This window comes from Mesocricetus auratus, unplaced genomic scaffold (genome assembly GCF_017639785.1).
Source record: "Mesocricetus auratus isolate SY011 unplaced genomic scaffold, BCM_Maur_2.0 Super-Scaffold_100676, whole genome shotgun sequence".
NCBI lineage: Eukaryota > Metazoa > Chordata > Mammalia > Rodentia > Cricetidae > Mesocricetus > Mesocricetus auratus.
Window position 1 is genome coordinate 87,873,742 of NW_024429266.1, and position 14,435 is coordinate 87,888,176.

Consider the following 14,435-nt stretch of genomic DNA (forward strand, 5'->3'; position numbering starts at 1 on the left):
ACATATACACGCACATGCACATACACACACACATATACACATGCACTTACATACACACATGCTCACACATGCGCGCGCGCACATACACACACACACAGAGTTGGCTCCTTTCTGAATGACCTGAGAGTCATCTATGCCTGCCCTGAGTTCTTTTTGTACAGCTCTCTTCTCTATGGTTCTCTGTTCTGGACACCTTGGTTTCTCCAGTCCCTACATTCCATATATTTAGCTCCAAAACTGCTGGGTCCTCTCTCATGTATTTTCTCTATGATGCAACCTGGGATCTTCCCCAAGGCATTAAACTGAGGTAACTGTGGTTATTGTATTTGTTCATCATCTTTCATGGGTTAATGACTGTTGCTACTGGCCAACATCTTGGAAACGTGTGTGTGTGTGTGTGTGTGTGTGTGTGTGTGTGTGTGTCTGTTCTTTCTAAATTGTTTGAGTTGTCAGTCCTTTTAGGATAGGATGTAAAAGAGGCCCCTGTTATTCCATCTTTGCTGGAAGCAGAAGTCTTTAGACAGTATTTTCAGTAGCTTTCCCATCAGTTCAGAGAACGACTTGATAACAGGATCCTCTAGTTACTGAATGCCTTCGTGTACTAGGCGGGTGCTCATTCAGATGTTATGTCAATGGAGCAGCTATCGTGTGCAGGCCTAGGCATTGGAGATGCATCACCGCCCCAGAGGTTAAGAGTGACACCTGTGCTGGTTGAAATAAGAATGGCCCCCATAGGCTCATATAGTTGAGTGCCTCCACCCCAGGGAGTGGAACCCTTGAAAGAGAAACGGTAGGAGGTGTGGCCTTGTTGGAAGAATGTGTCACTGGGGGATGGCTTTTAAGTTTTCAAAAACCCAAACCCTGTGTCACCCTCTCTCAGCCTTTGCACCAGGATGTAGCTCTCAGCTCCTGCTCCAGCACCTGCTGCCTGCCGCCATGCTTCCCACCATGGTGGTCATGGACTATGTCTCTGAAACTGCGAGGGAGCACCTACTTAAATGTTTTCTTTATAAGAGTTGCCTTGGTCATGGTGTCTCTTTACAGCAACAGAGCAGTGAGGAAAGCAACATCCTTATGATCATTGTATGGGGGGGGGGATAAGCAAAGGTGGTAACTTAGCTACATAGCACAATAAAGGTTAAGTGCTACTAGAGAAATCCACAAAGTAAGATAAAGATAGACAGAATGCTAGTGCCGGACAGAGAAGGTATGGCAGTGGTTTTAAAGAAGATGGTCAAGGAAGCCTGTTCTATAAAGGTAAAACCCTTGCACAAAGGCTTGAAGGAAGGGAGGATGTGAGTATCTGGAGTATCTGGAGGAGAGGTACTTAGAGCAGGAAGCCAGCACAGAGCATGGCAGGTGCTTTTAAAGCATCCATGGAGAAGCCACTAGAGCAAACAGAAAGAGGAGGGAGCAACAGGGAACGAAATCAGGCCTGCCTAATGGAATGGGATCTGTTCTCCTATCGCAGGGAGGTAGACAAGGTTTCTGACCTAATGTATGGAATAGATGTGTGGTGTGTGTGTGTGTGTGTGTGTGTGGCTATGTATGCATGTATGTGTGGCCATGTGTGGTATGTATGTGTGTGTGTGTGTGTGAGTGTATGTGTAGCCATGTGTGGTATGTATGTGTGTGTATACATGGCTATGTGTGGTGTGGATGTGTGTGTGTGTGTGTGTGTGTATACATGGCCATGTGTGGTGTGGATGTGTGTGTGTGTGTGTGAGAGTGAATGTGTGGCCATGTGTGGTGTGGATGTGTGTGTGTGTGTGTGTGTGAGAGTGAATGTGTGGCCATGTGTGGTGTGGATGTGTGTGTGTATACATGGTCATGTGTGGTATGGATGTGTTTATGTATACATGGCCATGTGTGGTGTGTGTGTGTGTGTGTGTATACATGGCCATGTGTGGTGTGGATGTGTGTGTGTGTATACATGGTCATGTGTATTCGTGACTATGTATGCTAGTCCCTGCATGGAGCAAAGGTGCATTGGTAGAGAGGAACTGGAAGGACCAGATCTTTAGATAATGAAATTGTCTGTCTTTCCAAGAGAGAAGGCCAACTAAGCAGATCTAGGAGACGCCATTTCCTTTATGCACTATGCAAACAGTACAACTTCAGGTATTTTCTGAGGGGCCAGGGAATTGGCCATCTTTCTCATCCCCATTTCATAGACAACAGACAGAGCAGCTGAGTAATTGTGCAGACTCACACAGCCACTGAAAGTCAGAACCAAGGTTTGAACCTACGTGTGTCTGTTGCATCAACAATTCTAACTACACCACCACATTCTGTGCCTCGTGGTTACAGTTTGAGGGACATCCTGAGCTAAATTTCTTGAAAACCAAGGAAAGTGCCTCTTGGAAATGTTTTGTGGGCTGTGTGGCCATGTAGGGTGTTTTGGTTCCTTTTAGACTCATCACACGGCCTCTGTGTTATCCATGGCCAGTTGCTGCTCAGTCCTCATCAGTCCAGTTAGCCTGTGTTGAACCACGAGTCTGAGGCGCCTCAGGGATCCAGTATCCAATGTCAGCACAGGGTTCCCTGTCATTTGTCTTCTTTTGCCTTAGCAGTCACATATGAATCAGAAGCACCCAATAGTCATTGGCAAGATGGTAAACTGCAAGTGATTTTAATACTTTCTGTCAAAATGTATATGATGAATATATTGCATTTATGATCTATGAAGGTCTATTAGAGATCTGTACTTTTTGTTGCTTTTTTTTTTAAAACAAGATCTTGCTATGTAGTTCAAGTTGGCCTCGAACTCACAATTCTCCTCCCTCTGCCTACTAAATGTAGGGATTACACGCATATGTCACTACCTCCAGCTACTGAGTTTTTAAGCCATCTTGTCTGCAAATAAACTTACAACTCTAGAGGACTCTCGAGTTTCTGATTGGCTGAGGAGGCTTACTCTCCTCCATGTCGAAGTCCAGGAAAAGCTGGTGGTGCCAGGTACCAGAGAGTAAGCCTTTATCTTTAGGGACTTGCTGGGCTCCTTTGTCACTTGGCTGTTCCATGGGCCTAGGAAGTAGAAGAACACAAGGGCTAATGTGTAAAGCTTGTCCCTGTGTCACACAAGGTAACGTTTTCCTCAAAAGCCTTCCCCAATGTGTCCAGATGGCTCCCAGGCCATCTCTTCAACAACAAAGCTGGAGCCCAGGCACAAGGCCTGACACACAGTATACAGTAGGCACTCAGTAAGTGTGAGTCGGAAGAAAAAAATTGAGTGACCAACTGGCCCTTGGCCTCCTTGGTACCATTTATGTCTATCAAAGTATATGAAAAGAAGTTTTGGACTGACCAGAGTTAAGTCTCATTTTTGCATTCAAACATGACTTTGTCTCCGGAAAAAGAAAAGAAATGAAAACCCCACCCAAAAAAGCAAATACAATTGGCCAGGAAAGATATGATTGCTCAGTTCATCTCTAAAGAATCAAAGTTTAAAAAAACTTTTACTTTTACTTTTAAACTATAGTATAACCACCAAAGCCGCAGAGAAAACCTGTCTCTAAAAACCGAAAAGAAAAGAAAAAATACATACTGCAGATGACAGTTTTGGTGTGTGGGAGAGAAACATTCCTTGAAAATATTTATTATAGCTGGGCAGTGGTGGCGCATGCCTTTGATCCCAGCACTCGGGAGGCAAAGACAGGCAGATCTCTGTAAGTTCAAGGCCAACCTAATCTACAGAATGAGTTCCAGGGCAGCCAGAGCTGTTACATAGAGAAACCTTGTCTCTAAAAAAACAAACAAAAAAAATTGTAATAAAACGTTAATCATCACAGCTATCATCTGTGAGCCCCTGGTTGACTTTGGCAATGTTGCTGGAGTCTTCCATTGCATGCTGTTAACTGTTGTTATTAATATGCAGTTTAACACCTGAGCCTCTTTTTTGGGATACTGTCAGTAGGGAGGAATTCTGAAGTGTGCTTAGAGGCCTGAGAACCTCCACATAGAGGCAGACTGTTCTTTCCTTCGGTCTTGCCATGTTGTCCATGTGTCAATAAGAAATATGGCTGACATGGCAGGTAAGAGGTGGATACACAGTAAATTTCACATGACTTGTTTCTGTGAATTCATATTTCTTTATAAATTTATATTCTGGTTGGATGGAGAATGTTACAATTTTCATTTTCCCCTCATTGTTGGGAAGGGTCAGGGTCATTCTAACGACTGAGGTAAGGGTCTACTTTGTCTCCAAGAACCTCTAAAACCTAGCAAAAACTCAACTCTCCAGTTTCAGTAGAGAATTTGTCCTCCTCCACATTTAAAGACAAAATAAAATACAGAAGACAGTTACTTCCTAGGATTTTTTATTATCTTTTGAAATAATTTGTACATACCTTTTAAATATTTCCGTGTGCCACAAAAAAATAATGTTAATAGCGCAAAATCAAAAGTTTAAAAAAAATACCCTAAGTATAATTTTTAAAATCTTTTCCTCCTCAAGCATTTTACGATGGGATAATGAGACAGATGTCTCTCAACTGGAAGGACATTTTGACATTGTTATGTGCGCTGACTGGTAAGTACATAAAAATCATAAAACTCCTGTTAGGGGGGAAAAATAGCTTTGCTGGAGTAATTGGGCCGTGCTGCTTTGCTGACGGCTAAGCAAAGTCAACAAACGAAGCACAAAGCCACCTTAACCTCAACAAATTAATATTCATCTCCATGTGACAGTTAGGAGGTAGTCTTCTATCACACAGTAAGTTCTACCACGTTATTTCCCAAAGATTGATTTTCAGAAGCATTTCCATTTTCTGGAATTGCCTCTGTTTCATGCTTGATGTACCAGTAAATGGACGACTTAGGCAAATTGCAAATAATTATGGCCCGGAGAGAACAGTCTGGAGAAAAGGGAGTCTATCAACACAAACAGCTCAATTAGCTTACTTCTTGGGAGAGATCTGATATAAGGGATATACATGTGTACACACGTACATACTCTTGGGCAAATAAACATATCTGTGAAATGCCTTGGGGGAAATAGCCTTTCTTAAAGTGTGTTTGAAGTCTAATGTTTTCAGCAGGCTCAGAGCTCACTCTTAGTTATACAGAACACCAAGATTGCACAATCACATTTTATTCTTATGCAAATAACATCCAAATCTGTCAGGTGTCTGATCTTTTTAGGTACATTTACCCTAGACATTCTTACCCTTAGCCCCATCTACTTATTTGTTAATGGGAGCCTGAGCCCTAGTTGCAGGATTCATATGCATAGACCTTTGCAATTATTCCAACTAATTTTGTGTCTTTCTTCATTCAGCCTGAGTAGTTATTTCAGGTTATGGAAAACATGGGCCATAGGCAAGTGTTCTCCCTACCCTAGGTTAGATCTTACTTGGAGTTTCCCCATCATCATGATTGCGTTAGATTTGAAAACAGCAAGTTCAGATTCCAACCTTCTGTTCCACTGATGAGCTGGATCCTAAGACCCAGTACCCAGGGTAGGTTTCAGCCAGAAGAAAGCAGATACATTCTTTAGGAAGTAACTTTGTCAGTATTCAGATATAAGTTCCAGTGGCCAACCTTCCCACCAAGTCAATGGAATTAGGTTAGGTTTCCTGTTTTCGTTTTGTTTTGGAGACAGGGTTTCTCTGTGTAGCCCTGGCTGTCCTGAATCTCAATCTGTAGACTAGGCTGGCCTTGAACTCAGAGATCTACCTGCCTCTGTCTCCTGAGCACTGGGATCAAAGGCATGGGCCACCACCACCGGGCTGTTTTTTTGTTTGTTTTGTTTTTTAATTCTCCTTCCTCCTTCTATTACTACTAGTAGTATTACTTTCTTGGACTTAACAGTAAACAGTAGGTATTTTGTTCTACTTTTAGTAAAATGTTTCCAGTTTTCCAGGGTCGTTTTAGTCTCCTTGCTCTAATTGCTAGACACTTTTTTTTTTCCAAATACAAGAGCAGTCCAGATCTCTGACTGATCAGTGACAACATGCCTCCATGCTACACTCCCCCATCAAAAAAAGGAGCTCAAACCAACCCACGTGGTTTACCAAGTAATTTAGTAAATGCCCTTCCTCACCGAGCTTGAGAAAGGATCCTCCAGGTTTGGCTGTACAGATGAAGATAATGCGGCCAGGATTAGATGAGATTAACATGAGTCAGACCAGAGAGCGGCGGCAAGATGACAACCAGGAGCAGTGTCTTCCGGAAGGTTCAGATGAGGGTCACACCCGATGTGCTCTGATGATGTGGGAAACGCAGGACTGGCCAAGGGATTTACTGTTAAATTGTCCTTCACGCAAATATCAGAACAGCCTGGCTTTGTCATACTTTCGTTGTGGACATTCATACCCATGCCATCTTATTTGTACCAGAGGAAGTAGCAGAAGAAGTAAGAGTTAGGCTCTTTCTGAATAATATTCTCAGGTTTAAAATAGCTGCACAACACAGTCCCCCCCCCCCACCTAACCGATGATGAGGTCTTATAGAATTGGTAAACATGGTGCATGTTCAGTTTAAGGCTTTCATTACAGATATATAACACAATGCAATCTTATACACATGCATCTGGTGGCTGTGTAAGAATTATTTATGGAGTCAAATGAACTAAATACCCGAGGCTTCATTTTATAAATGGCTTTTCTATGCATGAATCGATGGTTAAGGTTTTTTTCCCCCTGGTGTTATAAGTGCCCGAATGTCAGCCTGTCTGTAATTTCCCATTTGTAAATGTAAAACATTAAGCTACTCTTTACGGTGACGCTGATATTATTTCCAAAAGAAATGCTTTGGTAATGGTCTCTCTTTATATGCACGGAGATGGCTAAGCCGCTTAGAAACTTCCAGAGTAGGGTGATGTGTAATATTCATGCTGTACATCTGTCAGTGAAGCGTGGTGTTCCACATACATCCAGTTGGTTTGGAGTTGCTCCACAGGAGTTACTGCATGGATGTTGCTTCTATGGGGCAGGAGGACCATGCTGAATTATTTAGGATGTTTCAGAGGAGTGGAAGAAAGCTGCCCGTAGATGCTGCCTCCACGATGAAACCTGAAATATTCGATGCCGTAAAGAAGTGCCACATTTCAATAGATCACGTTGTCTCTCGTAACACCCTTTGTCATCTTCAGTCAGTGAGAGCTGGAGAGGGGCCATATGAAGCATGAGGTGAAGTTTGAATATTAGGCACATGGATTAAATTCTTACTGAAGCACTTCCAGCAAGGGTGGCATTGTCTGATTCGTTGAATAGCTATCCCGTAGTACTTCTTGATCTCATTTACATGAAAACAAGCTCCATTCATTCACCTATCCCAAACCCACACTGTGGTTCAAGTAAAATGCACATGATTATGGAGAGTGGTGATGTGTTTATGTTCTTAAATCATTCATATATTCCTATATTTACATTCAAATGTTCATAAACCTGTGGGTGGGGGAATAACTCATTTTCCAGAAGAGACAGTCCCTTACCCCAGATCCAAATTTAGTCGCTCAACTAGATTATAAAATAAAAAGGCAAACTGTGAAAGCTAGTTATTATTTCACCATTCAGCATTTTTGACAATGAAAAATAGTTTCATGGTTCAATAGTTCCTAAATAACTTGTAAAATGTCAACTTTGAAATAAACAGAAAGAAACATGGAGGTACAGTAACACCTATAAGAAAAAATGGGAGGGCTGTTGACAAACATCAAAATATTAGAATATTTAACCACAGGGGTAGGAGAAAAAAAACCTGCACATTAAATTCTTCCATTGATTTGTTCAGTGTTGAGTTTAATAAAAGCATTCCTTTCTGCAGGAATGCAGTACGTACAGCCCATCCTCTCTGTGTTGTGAAGAGCAAGCCTTGCTAATTCTTAGCTTGCCTTTCCAGACTCTGGTTCAATCACACTCATAATCGGAGAGTCTGGAAGTAGCTTCCATTTATCTCTACCATTTGATGGTTCTCCAGTTTATTGTAGTTCTGCAGATGTAGAAATGACTTTGTGCATTTGAGTTCTCACAATTCTTAGGAAAAAATATGTCTGAAATGCCCACTGCCTGATCTGTGTAATCGGATGCATAGGACAGTCAGCCCATCCATGAGGCTGACGCTGAGGGCTTGGGAGAGGAAGGAAGCAAGTACACAGGCCTGTTACCCCCCCCCCCTTCACAGGCCACCTCGCTTGTCCCTGCAGAATCTTCGCACTGATTTCAGACTACAGGTTGTTCCCTTTTCCCAATTCTCTTTACTTTCTTCTAAATGATGGGGAAAAAACCTGTTTGGCTTTTAAGTTGTTTTGTGAAAAAGTTTTTTTCCTCCCTCAAAATGGAAATGCTGTGGGCTCTGAAAGTTCCTCGTCTCCCAGCTACTGTGATGACAGCCAGCCTAATCACTACTCACTATCCCTGGCCCCAGAAAAGGTCTTTAGCCCCAGCGTAATCAGCCCTTTCACTTCAGCTGGGAAGATGGCCTCTGTGAAAATCCCTGAAGAGCCCGGAATTGCACAAGTGTAGGGGCAAAAGCCAAGAGAGGTTAGAATGGGACCCCACTGGGCACTACCTCCAAAATAGGTTCATGAATGCAGAGAGAGACTGCCCCTCTGTTGAAAGCGAGATCCGAAACAGCCGACCTCACCATCAAGACTGCATCGGGGTCTTTCTTCCGGTGCATATTGACAAGGAAGAAACATCTCCTACTCTCTGTATGAATGAATGAATTCTCTAGGAGGAGAGTGATACAGGCTCCTGGCCCGGCAGACAGCAGATTCTTGAGGATGTCCCGAGGACTCAACACCTTCCCTTTGTCAGAAAATCGGATTCAGATCAGTGGAACAAAGCGATCATTGCTGCCGCAGGCAATGACCTGGAGGAAGAAGTCCGCGTGCCGGAGAGTGTGTGCTTTAATGACCAAACTGGACTGTCAAGGTATTTTGATCCGTAACTAAAGGGAGAGTTGAAAGGTATCTCCATCCCCATCACTGACCCACTCAGCCTTTTTAAATAGACCCACTTAAGCTGCTGCTGTTCTCCGAGCCATTAGGACTTATTTAAAGGGGTGAATTTTCGGGAGATTACATATCACTCCCACTAAAGCACATTGAAATTGCCCATATGACGACGTAGCCTACAAAGCGTTATGAATTCTGCATGGAAGCTAAGTAGAAAAGTGAGCTTGCTTGGAATAAAGATCTTTTTTAGAGGACTACAAGAATTACTTTTGGGAAATTTGATTTGGAACGATGGGGTAGATGCCATTACCTTTGAAATGACTGTGTTTGGAATGTGTTCCGGGTGTTAAGCTGCACTTTACAGTTCGCTGTGATGTTAACCTCTTTGTCACCATTACGAAGGCGTAGTAGAAAAGGCTGCTTTGTAAGGGCGTGCTGGAGGCCCAGCCAGCAACATGCTGTTCATCATTTCCTAAGAGTCTCACCAGCTCTTAGAACACGCAGAAATAAACCAAGAAGAGGCCTCTGCTTAGCTGCAGCTTATCCAAGCAGCCAGAAGTCTCTTGTAGGTCTACATGACCACCAGAGTCAATCTATCAGCAATGTCAAACTGCAGATATTATGTAACCTCCCTAAAGAATAAGACTGGATGTCCTGAAACAGCACAATTTGTAGAAGACTAGTTCCAGCCTGATGTGCTCCTCATCAGTCTTTAATGATTTCGAATCGTCACTTAACCTGACCTCGTGGGACATCTTTGTAGCATTTAAATTAAGCATATTCTTTGCTCTAGGGTGTAAGGATTGCAACTTTATGAAAGATAATGCTTCCCTAGGTTATCCCGGTTGCTAGGCGGAAATGAGGTTTATGCATAGTCAGGAGCTCAACAGAAGAGGGCCCTGTTTCCATCACCCAGAGGCCCTTTCCCGAGGAGAAGATAGAGCTTGGGTCCGACACCCATCCATGTTGACTACTTCAGAATCAAGCCATCAGTCTCTCTTCCTCCTTCCTGCCCTCTGGCACTCCCGCCTTCCCTCAGACAGGGAAACCCATACTGGTCTCGAACTCATGATAGTCCTTTGTGCTGAGATGACAGGGATGTACCTCCATGCCCAACTCATGCTCCCCCTTCCCACAATGAGCCTAATCAAATTTTTGCACACCTGTGTGGGCAGACATCCTACCTCAATGTTGATACTTCCCAACAGTGCTCGGCAAGGCCTGTGAGCACGCTGTTTCCGGTCACTGAGATGCACACCAGACATAAACGTCCTCCATTTCAAGGACCACGTCGAGCTGCCTCGGGCAGTGAAGAAACAGAGTTCCGTGTTCGCAAGCTCCAAGCCATGAAGCATAAATGAAAGTTTCATTGGAGTGGAGCTGATCTATTTAAAGCTTAGCTCCAATGCCTGTCACCACTCATAGGTCATAAGTATAGGATTGTCAGTTAACGTGTGTTAATTTGATGTCCACCACAACCACACAGACGGGCCATTATTGACAAGAAAACTGAGGTGTTCTATGAGTTACCCAAGGTCACGTAGAAAGGGCAAAACCAGAACTTTATTAACCCTGAAACACACACTCCCACTGACAGGCAGTACTCATTGGTAGCCAAAAGGCATCCAAGACTGTGCCAGAACTGTACACATTTCAAAGATCCCAATGTGGCCTTCAGAAAGAAGTGGCCCCCACCAACTGTGGTGACACAGTCCAGAGGCTTCGTCTTGGCAGAGTGCTCCAGCCATGTTAGGAGGACCACACGGTGTGTGACAGTGACCTCTACTCTTGTGCCTCTGGCACAGGGTATTTCCACACCTGCATACCACAACCCTGAGGGAAACCTTTGTTTGCTTTTCATAAACGCTCAAGTATCTCAGTGCAGTCTAGGCTGTTACAAGGGAATACACAGACTGGGCAATCTAAAGGACAGAAACATATGACTCACAGTTTTGCACGCTAGGAAATACAAGATCAAAATGCTGGTGGGTTTGGGAGGGGATAAGAGCCTAATCTTTTTTTGTAGTACCTTGAATGTTGAATCTTCTAGCAGAGAGGGACCCTGTATCTTCTATGGCAGAAGAACCAAGTGGCACCCACCCAGTCATATGACAGGTCAGGTCTGCAGCCCACAAATGTAGAGGGTTGCATTCAAGCATAGAACTGTGTAAATTAACTTGCCACCAACCGCTAGGTGACCAAAACTTGAGCTATTTAGATGAAGCTGTTACAGACTTGTCAGAGAAAATGTGGTGCAAATAGGTTCAGAGTAACTCAACCATATAGATGCCAAAAACAAAACAAGACAAAACCCCAAAACCTCCCATACAGAAATTCTCTAAAGACCCAAGGAGTAAAGTGAGAAATCAAAGTGGATAGGAGAAAATCGATGTGGAGGTCAAGGGAAGAAAGCCATTGAGCTACTATGGCCTCTCACATGTCCCGAGCTGTGGTTTGGAGGTTGTTGTCCCCGGGGCATTGCTTGAGTCTTACCTTGGAACTAAGGTCCACCCTGCTTCACCCCTAACATTGCCGCAGTGGTTTGGGTACATGGGGCTGGAGGTTTGCTTTCAGAGGGCAACCTCACCGTGGTCCTGATGGGCGGAGGGTCCAGGTCTACTGGAGACAGGGATCTAACAAGAGAAAGTACCAAGTGTTCCATCTCCACCAGTTGACATTCATGACAGCATCTTGGGACCTGTTCCTGTGACATTAACGCATCAGAGTCAGGTGTGAACCCTGACATCGACAGCTTGATAGTCATTGGATAGTTCTGTTCCCAGGATCTCCTTTTTAAATTGCCCCTAGCAAGACCCTTGGATGGAAGGGAACGATCTTTCTCTGGTGTCATATAAACATGTAATTAGCCTTGTGCTGATCACCACCAGTTTAATCTGGATTCTGCTCTCTCCTCAATGTCAGTCTGTTCCTGGACCAGTACAGAGCCAGCCTTGTTGATGCAATAAAGAGATTACTCCGGCCTACAGTAAGTATGTTTCTATTTTCTCCTGAATACGAGCTACCGAATAATTAGTCTGCGCACAAAGATGGGGAGAGTAACTGGAATGGCAGGATTAATGTCATGTAATACTTTAAGATTTATTATGTCCAACTTCAATTGGGTCTTCTGATCTGCCAGGTTCTTTCCTAATCATAACTAGGAAACTTCTTACCCTTGGCCTTCTGATAAGGAACACTGTGGGTAGTAAAATAAATGAAACCGCTTCAAAGATAGTATGAGATTATTTTTATCAAAGAATTTCTGGAGTCTTTCCCTTTGATAATAATATCTTCATATTAAAGTAGAATTATGATATTGAAATTTTTTCTGTTGACTTCTGTCATTTTAAATCCCTTCAGTGGTAACCTTTGTCATTGGTTATTTATTTGTTTCATAAGAATACTTTTTTCTTTTTATTTCTGTTTATATCAAAGAATAAAAGGACTTCCAGATGAATCTGTATATTAAAAGTTCTTTGCTTTAAAAGGAAGCCATTATTTACATATTATAAATATTAGGTCACAATGAAGCCAAGCATGGCATAAAATATTGTGCACATTTTTACATTTATATATCCATTTATGCCTGTGAGTAAATTACAGAGTTTGTATCCACTCTTATTTTTGTTGAGCTGTTATACTAGGCTAGGAGGTCCTGGAGACTAAACGGAGAGTTAATATACATCTATTTAAAGTAAGAAAACGAGTTTAAAGCTCATGCATTTAAAAAAAATCTTGTAAGTATGTAAGACTCTTTGCTGTACCACAGGAATTTAAAACAGGCTATCTGATATGACTGCTCTGTGTGTGTGTGTGTGTGTATGTGTTTGTGTTTGTGTGTATGTGTGTGTTTTCTGAAGTTTTGTTTCTGAAGTCTTTTATGAAAGACTTTAGCCTTGTGACCTCGGTGAGACTTACAGACTAATACCTTTCAATCTTCCTTTTATATCTTTCTCACACTGAAGGCTCCCAGAGCAATTTGATAATCATCCATTGCCTTACACTATTGCTTTTTATTTTGTTATCTCTCTGTAGTTCAGAAACTTTAAATAGGCCTCTCGGAGGAGTAACCGCAGCTTTGTAAGTGGCAATCAATTCAATTAAATTGGCCTTCTCGATTCTGCTTGTGAAGTGGGAAGTAGGTCTTGAGGCAAGGAAGGGGCATGTGCCAAGCTGCTGCTGGCTGCTGCCACATGGAGGAGGCCGCCCAAGTTGAGGGCAAGCAGAAGGAATGCCGAGCCTCTCCTGGGCCTCTTCATCTCCCCCGTTAGCCTTGGAGGCTGCTTGCAAGCATCTGCAAGATCAGGATTCTCGGGGAGGGCACTGAGATGCTTGGATGCTGAGGCTCTATGAAAATGTCTCATACATAAACACAAAGCTTTCAAGGACTCCCGGATCTCACACTGCACAAACAGTACTTCACTCATCACCAACACCCCCTTCAAAGCCTATTTGTGGCAAATACTCCATTTTGCAGCAGATTTGCATGATTTACAATAGGAAACTGCCCAAGCTATGAATAGACCTAAATGCAGATTGGACTGGAATCTCTTGAGACTCTCTGTACCGGCTGTTAAACCCTGAACCGTGCTCTTCCCTGGCTGAAGTGTGGCTCCACGCAGCAGCGCTGCCCCCCCCCCCCCCGAACCAGGACAGCAACCCACTGACTGACAGCCAGTTCTTAACCTTATGGCAGAGAAGGACAGGGCCAAGCCCTGGAGCCGGTGACGATTCCACACACTAGGCGCTGAGGCCGAGGCCAAACCCAGCCTGCAGCATTAGAAGCGGCTCAGGCTCCTCATAGGACTGCTGACACTCAAGACCACTGAGTATTCTAATTTAAAGTCCAGGGGGCCCGCTATCAGAGAGGAAGTCTGAATAATGAATATGAACTTAGTGAAGCCTCCACTCAGAATCTCAGATCTGTGGAGGCAAGGAACTCTTACCCTGGGTCTCTATCCCTTGGTCACATGGACTAGGCAATAAAGAATCCGGGTCACAACTTGTACTGGTGGACCTGAAGATTCCCATGTAGTAGCAGGGAATCTTCTATCTCACATGGCTGGTCCTTATACTTCTAAAGGACTTCCCCCACTGCATGGACCGTCGTAGTTAAAGGCTAAGTTCACATGCAATGGCTACATGACAGTTAAAGCTAGGTGTAGGCTTCTTTGGAGCCCAAACAGTTCCTCTGTGCTTCCGTGGCCCAGGGTATGAAGATACTACATGTGTCCCCAAGAAAATTACTTAGGTGCTGTGCTAGCAGATCCTGAGTGTCTGGTGGTTTTCTGTAGGATACTGCAAGTTCTCAGCTTCTGAGCAAGAGTCACCAAATGCTTCACGTTTCCAGAAGGACCTTTGAGGAGAGAAAATATAATGGCTGGAAGGCATTTTAAAAAAGAAGAGTCACTAGCCACCCAGATTGATAATCCTCACCTTAAAAGGGAGTAAAGGGGTGTGGTGGCACGTATTCCCAGCATCAGGAGTTGGAGGGAACACAATTATGAGTTTGAGGGCAGCCTGAACTCTTCGGCAA

General features: G+C 43.5%; 1 protein-coding gene across 5 annotated transcripts in view; it reads left to right on the forward strand.

Moving 5' to 3' along the window:
- Camkmt (calmodulin-lysine N-methyltransferase) overlaps nucleotides 1-14,435 on the forward strand; it is a 347,460-nt gene that overhangs the window by 318,372 nt on the left and 14,653 nt on the right. For 3 of the 5 annotated variants that reach the window (XM_040739131.1, XM_005077267.4, XM_040739133.1), the window contains 2 exons: nucleotides 4,457-4,531; nucleotides 11,822-11,885. In XM_040739131.1, the coding sequence (XP_040595065.1) occupies nucleotides 4,457-4,531; nucleotides 11,822-11,885 (139 nt within the window). The remainder of the gene's footprint in view (nucleotides 1-4,456; nucleotides 4,532-11,821; nucleotides 11,886-14,435) is intronic. The other 2 variants (XM_040739132.1, XM_013118500.3) reach the window with 1 other exon arrangement.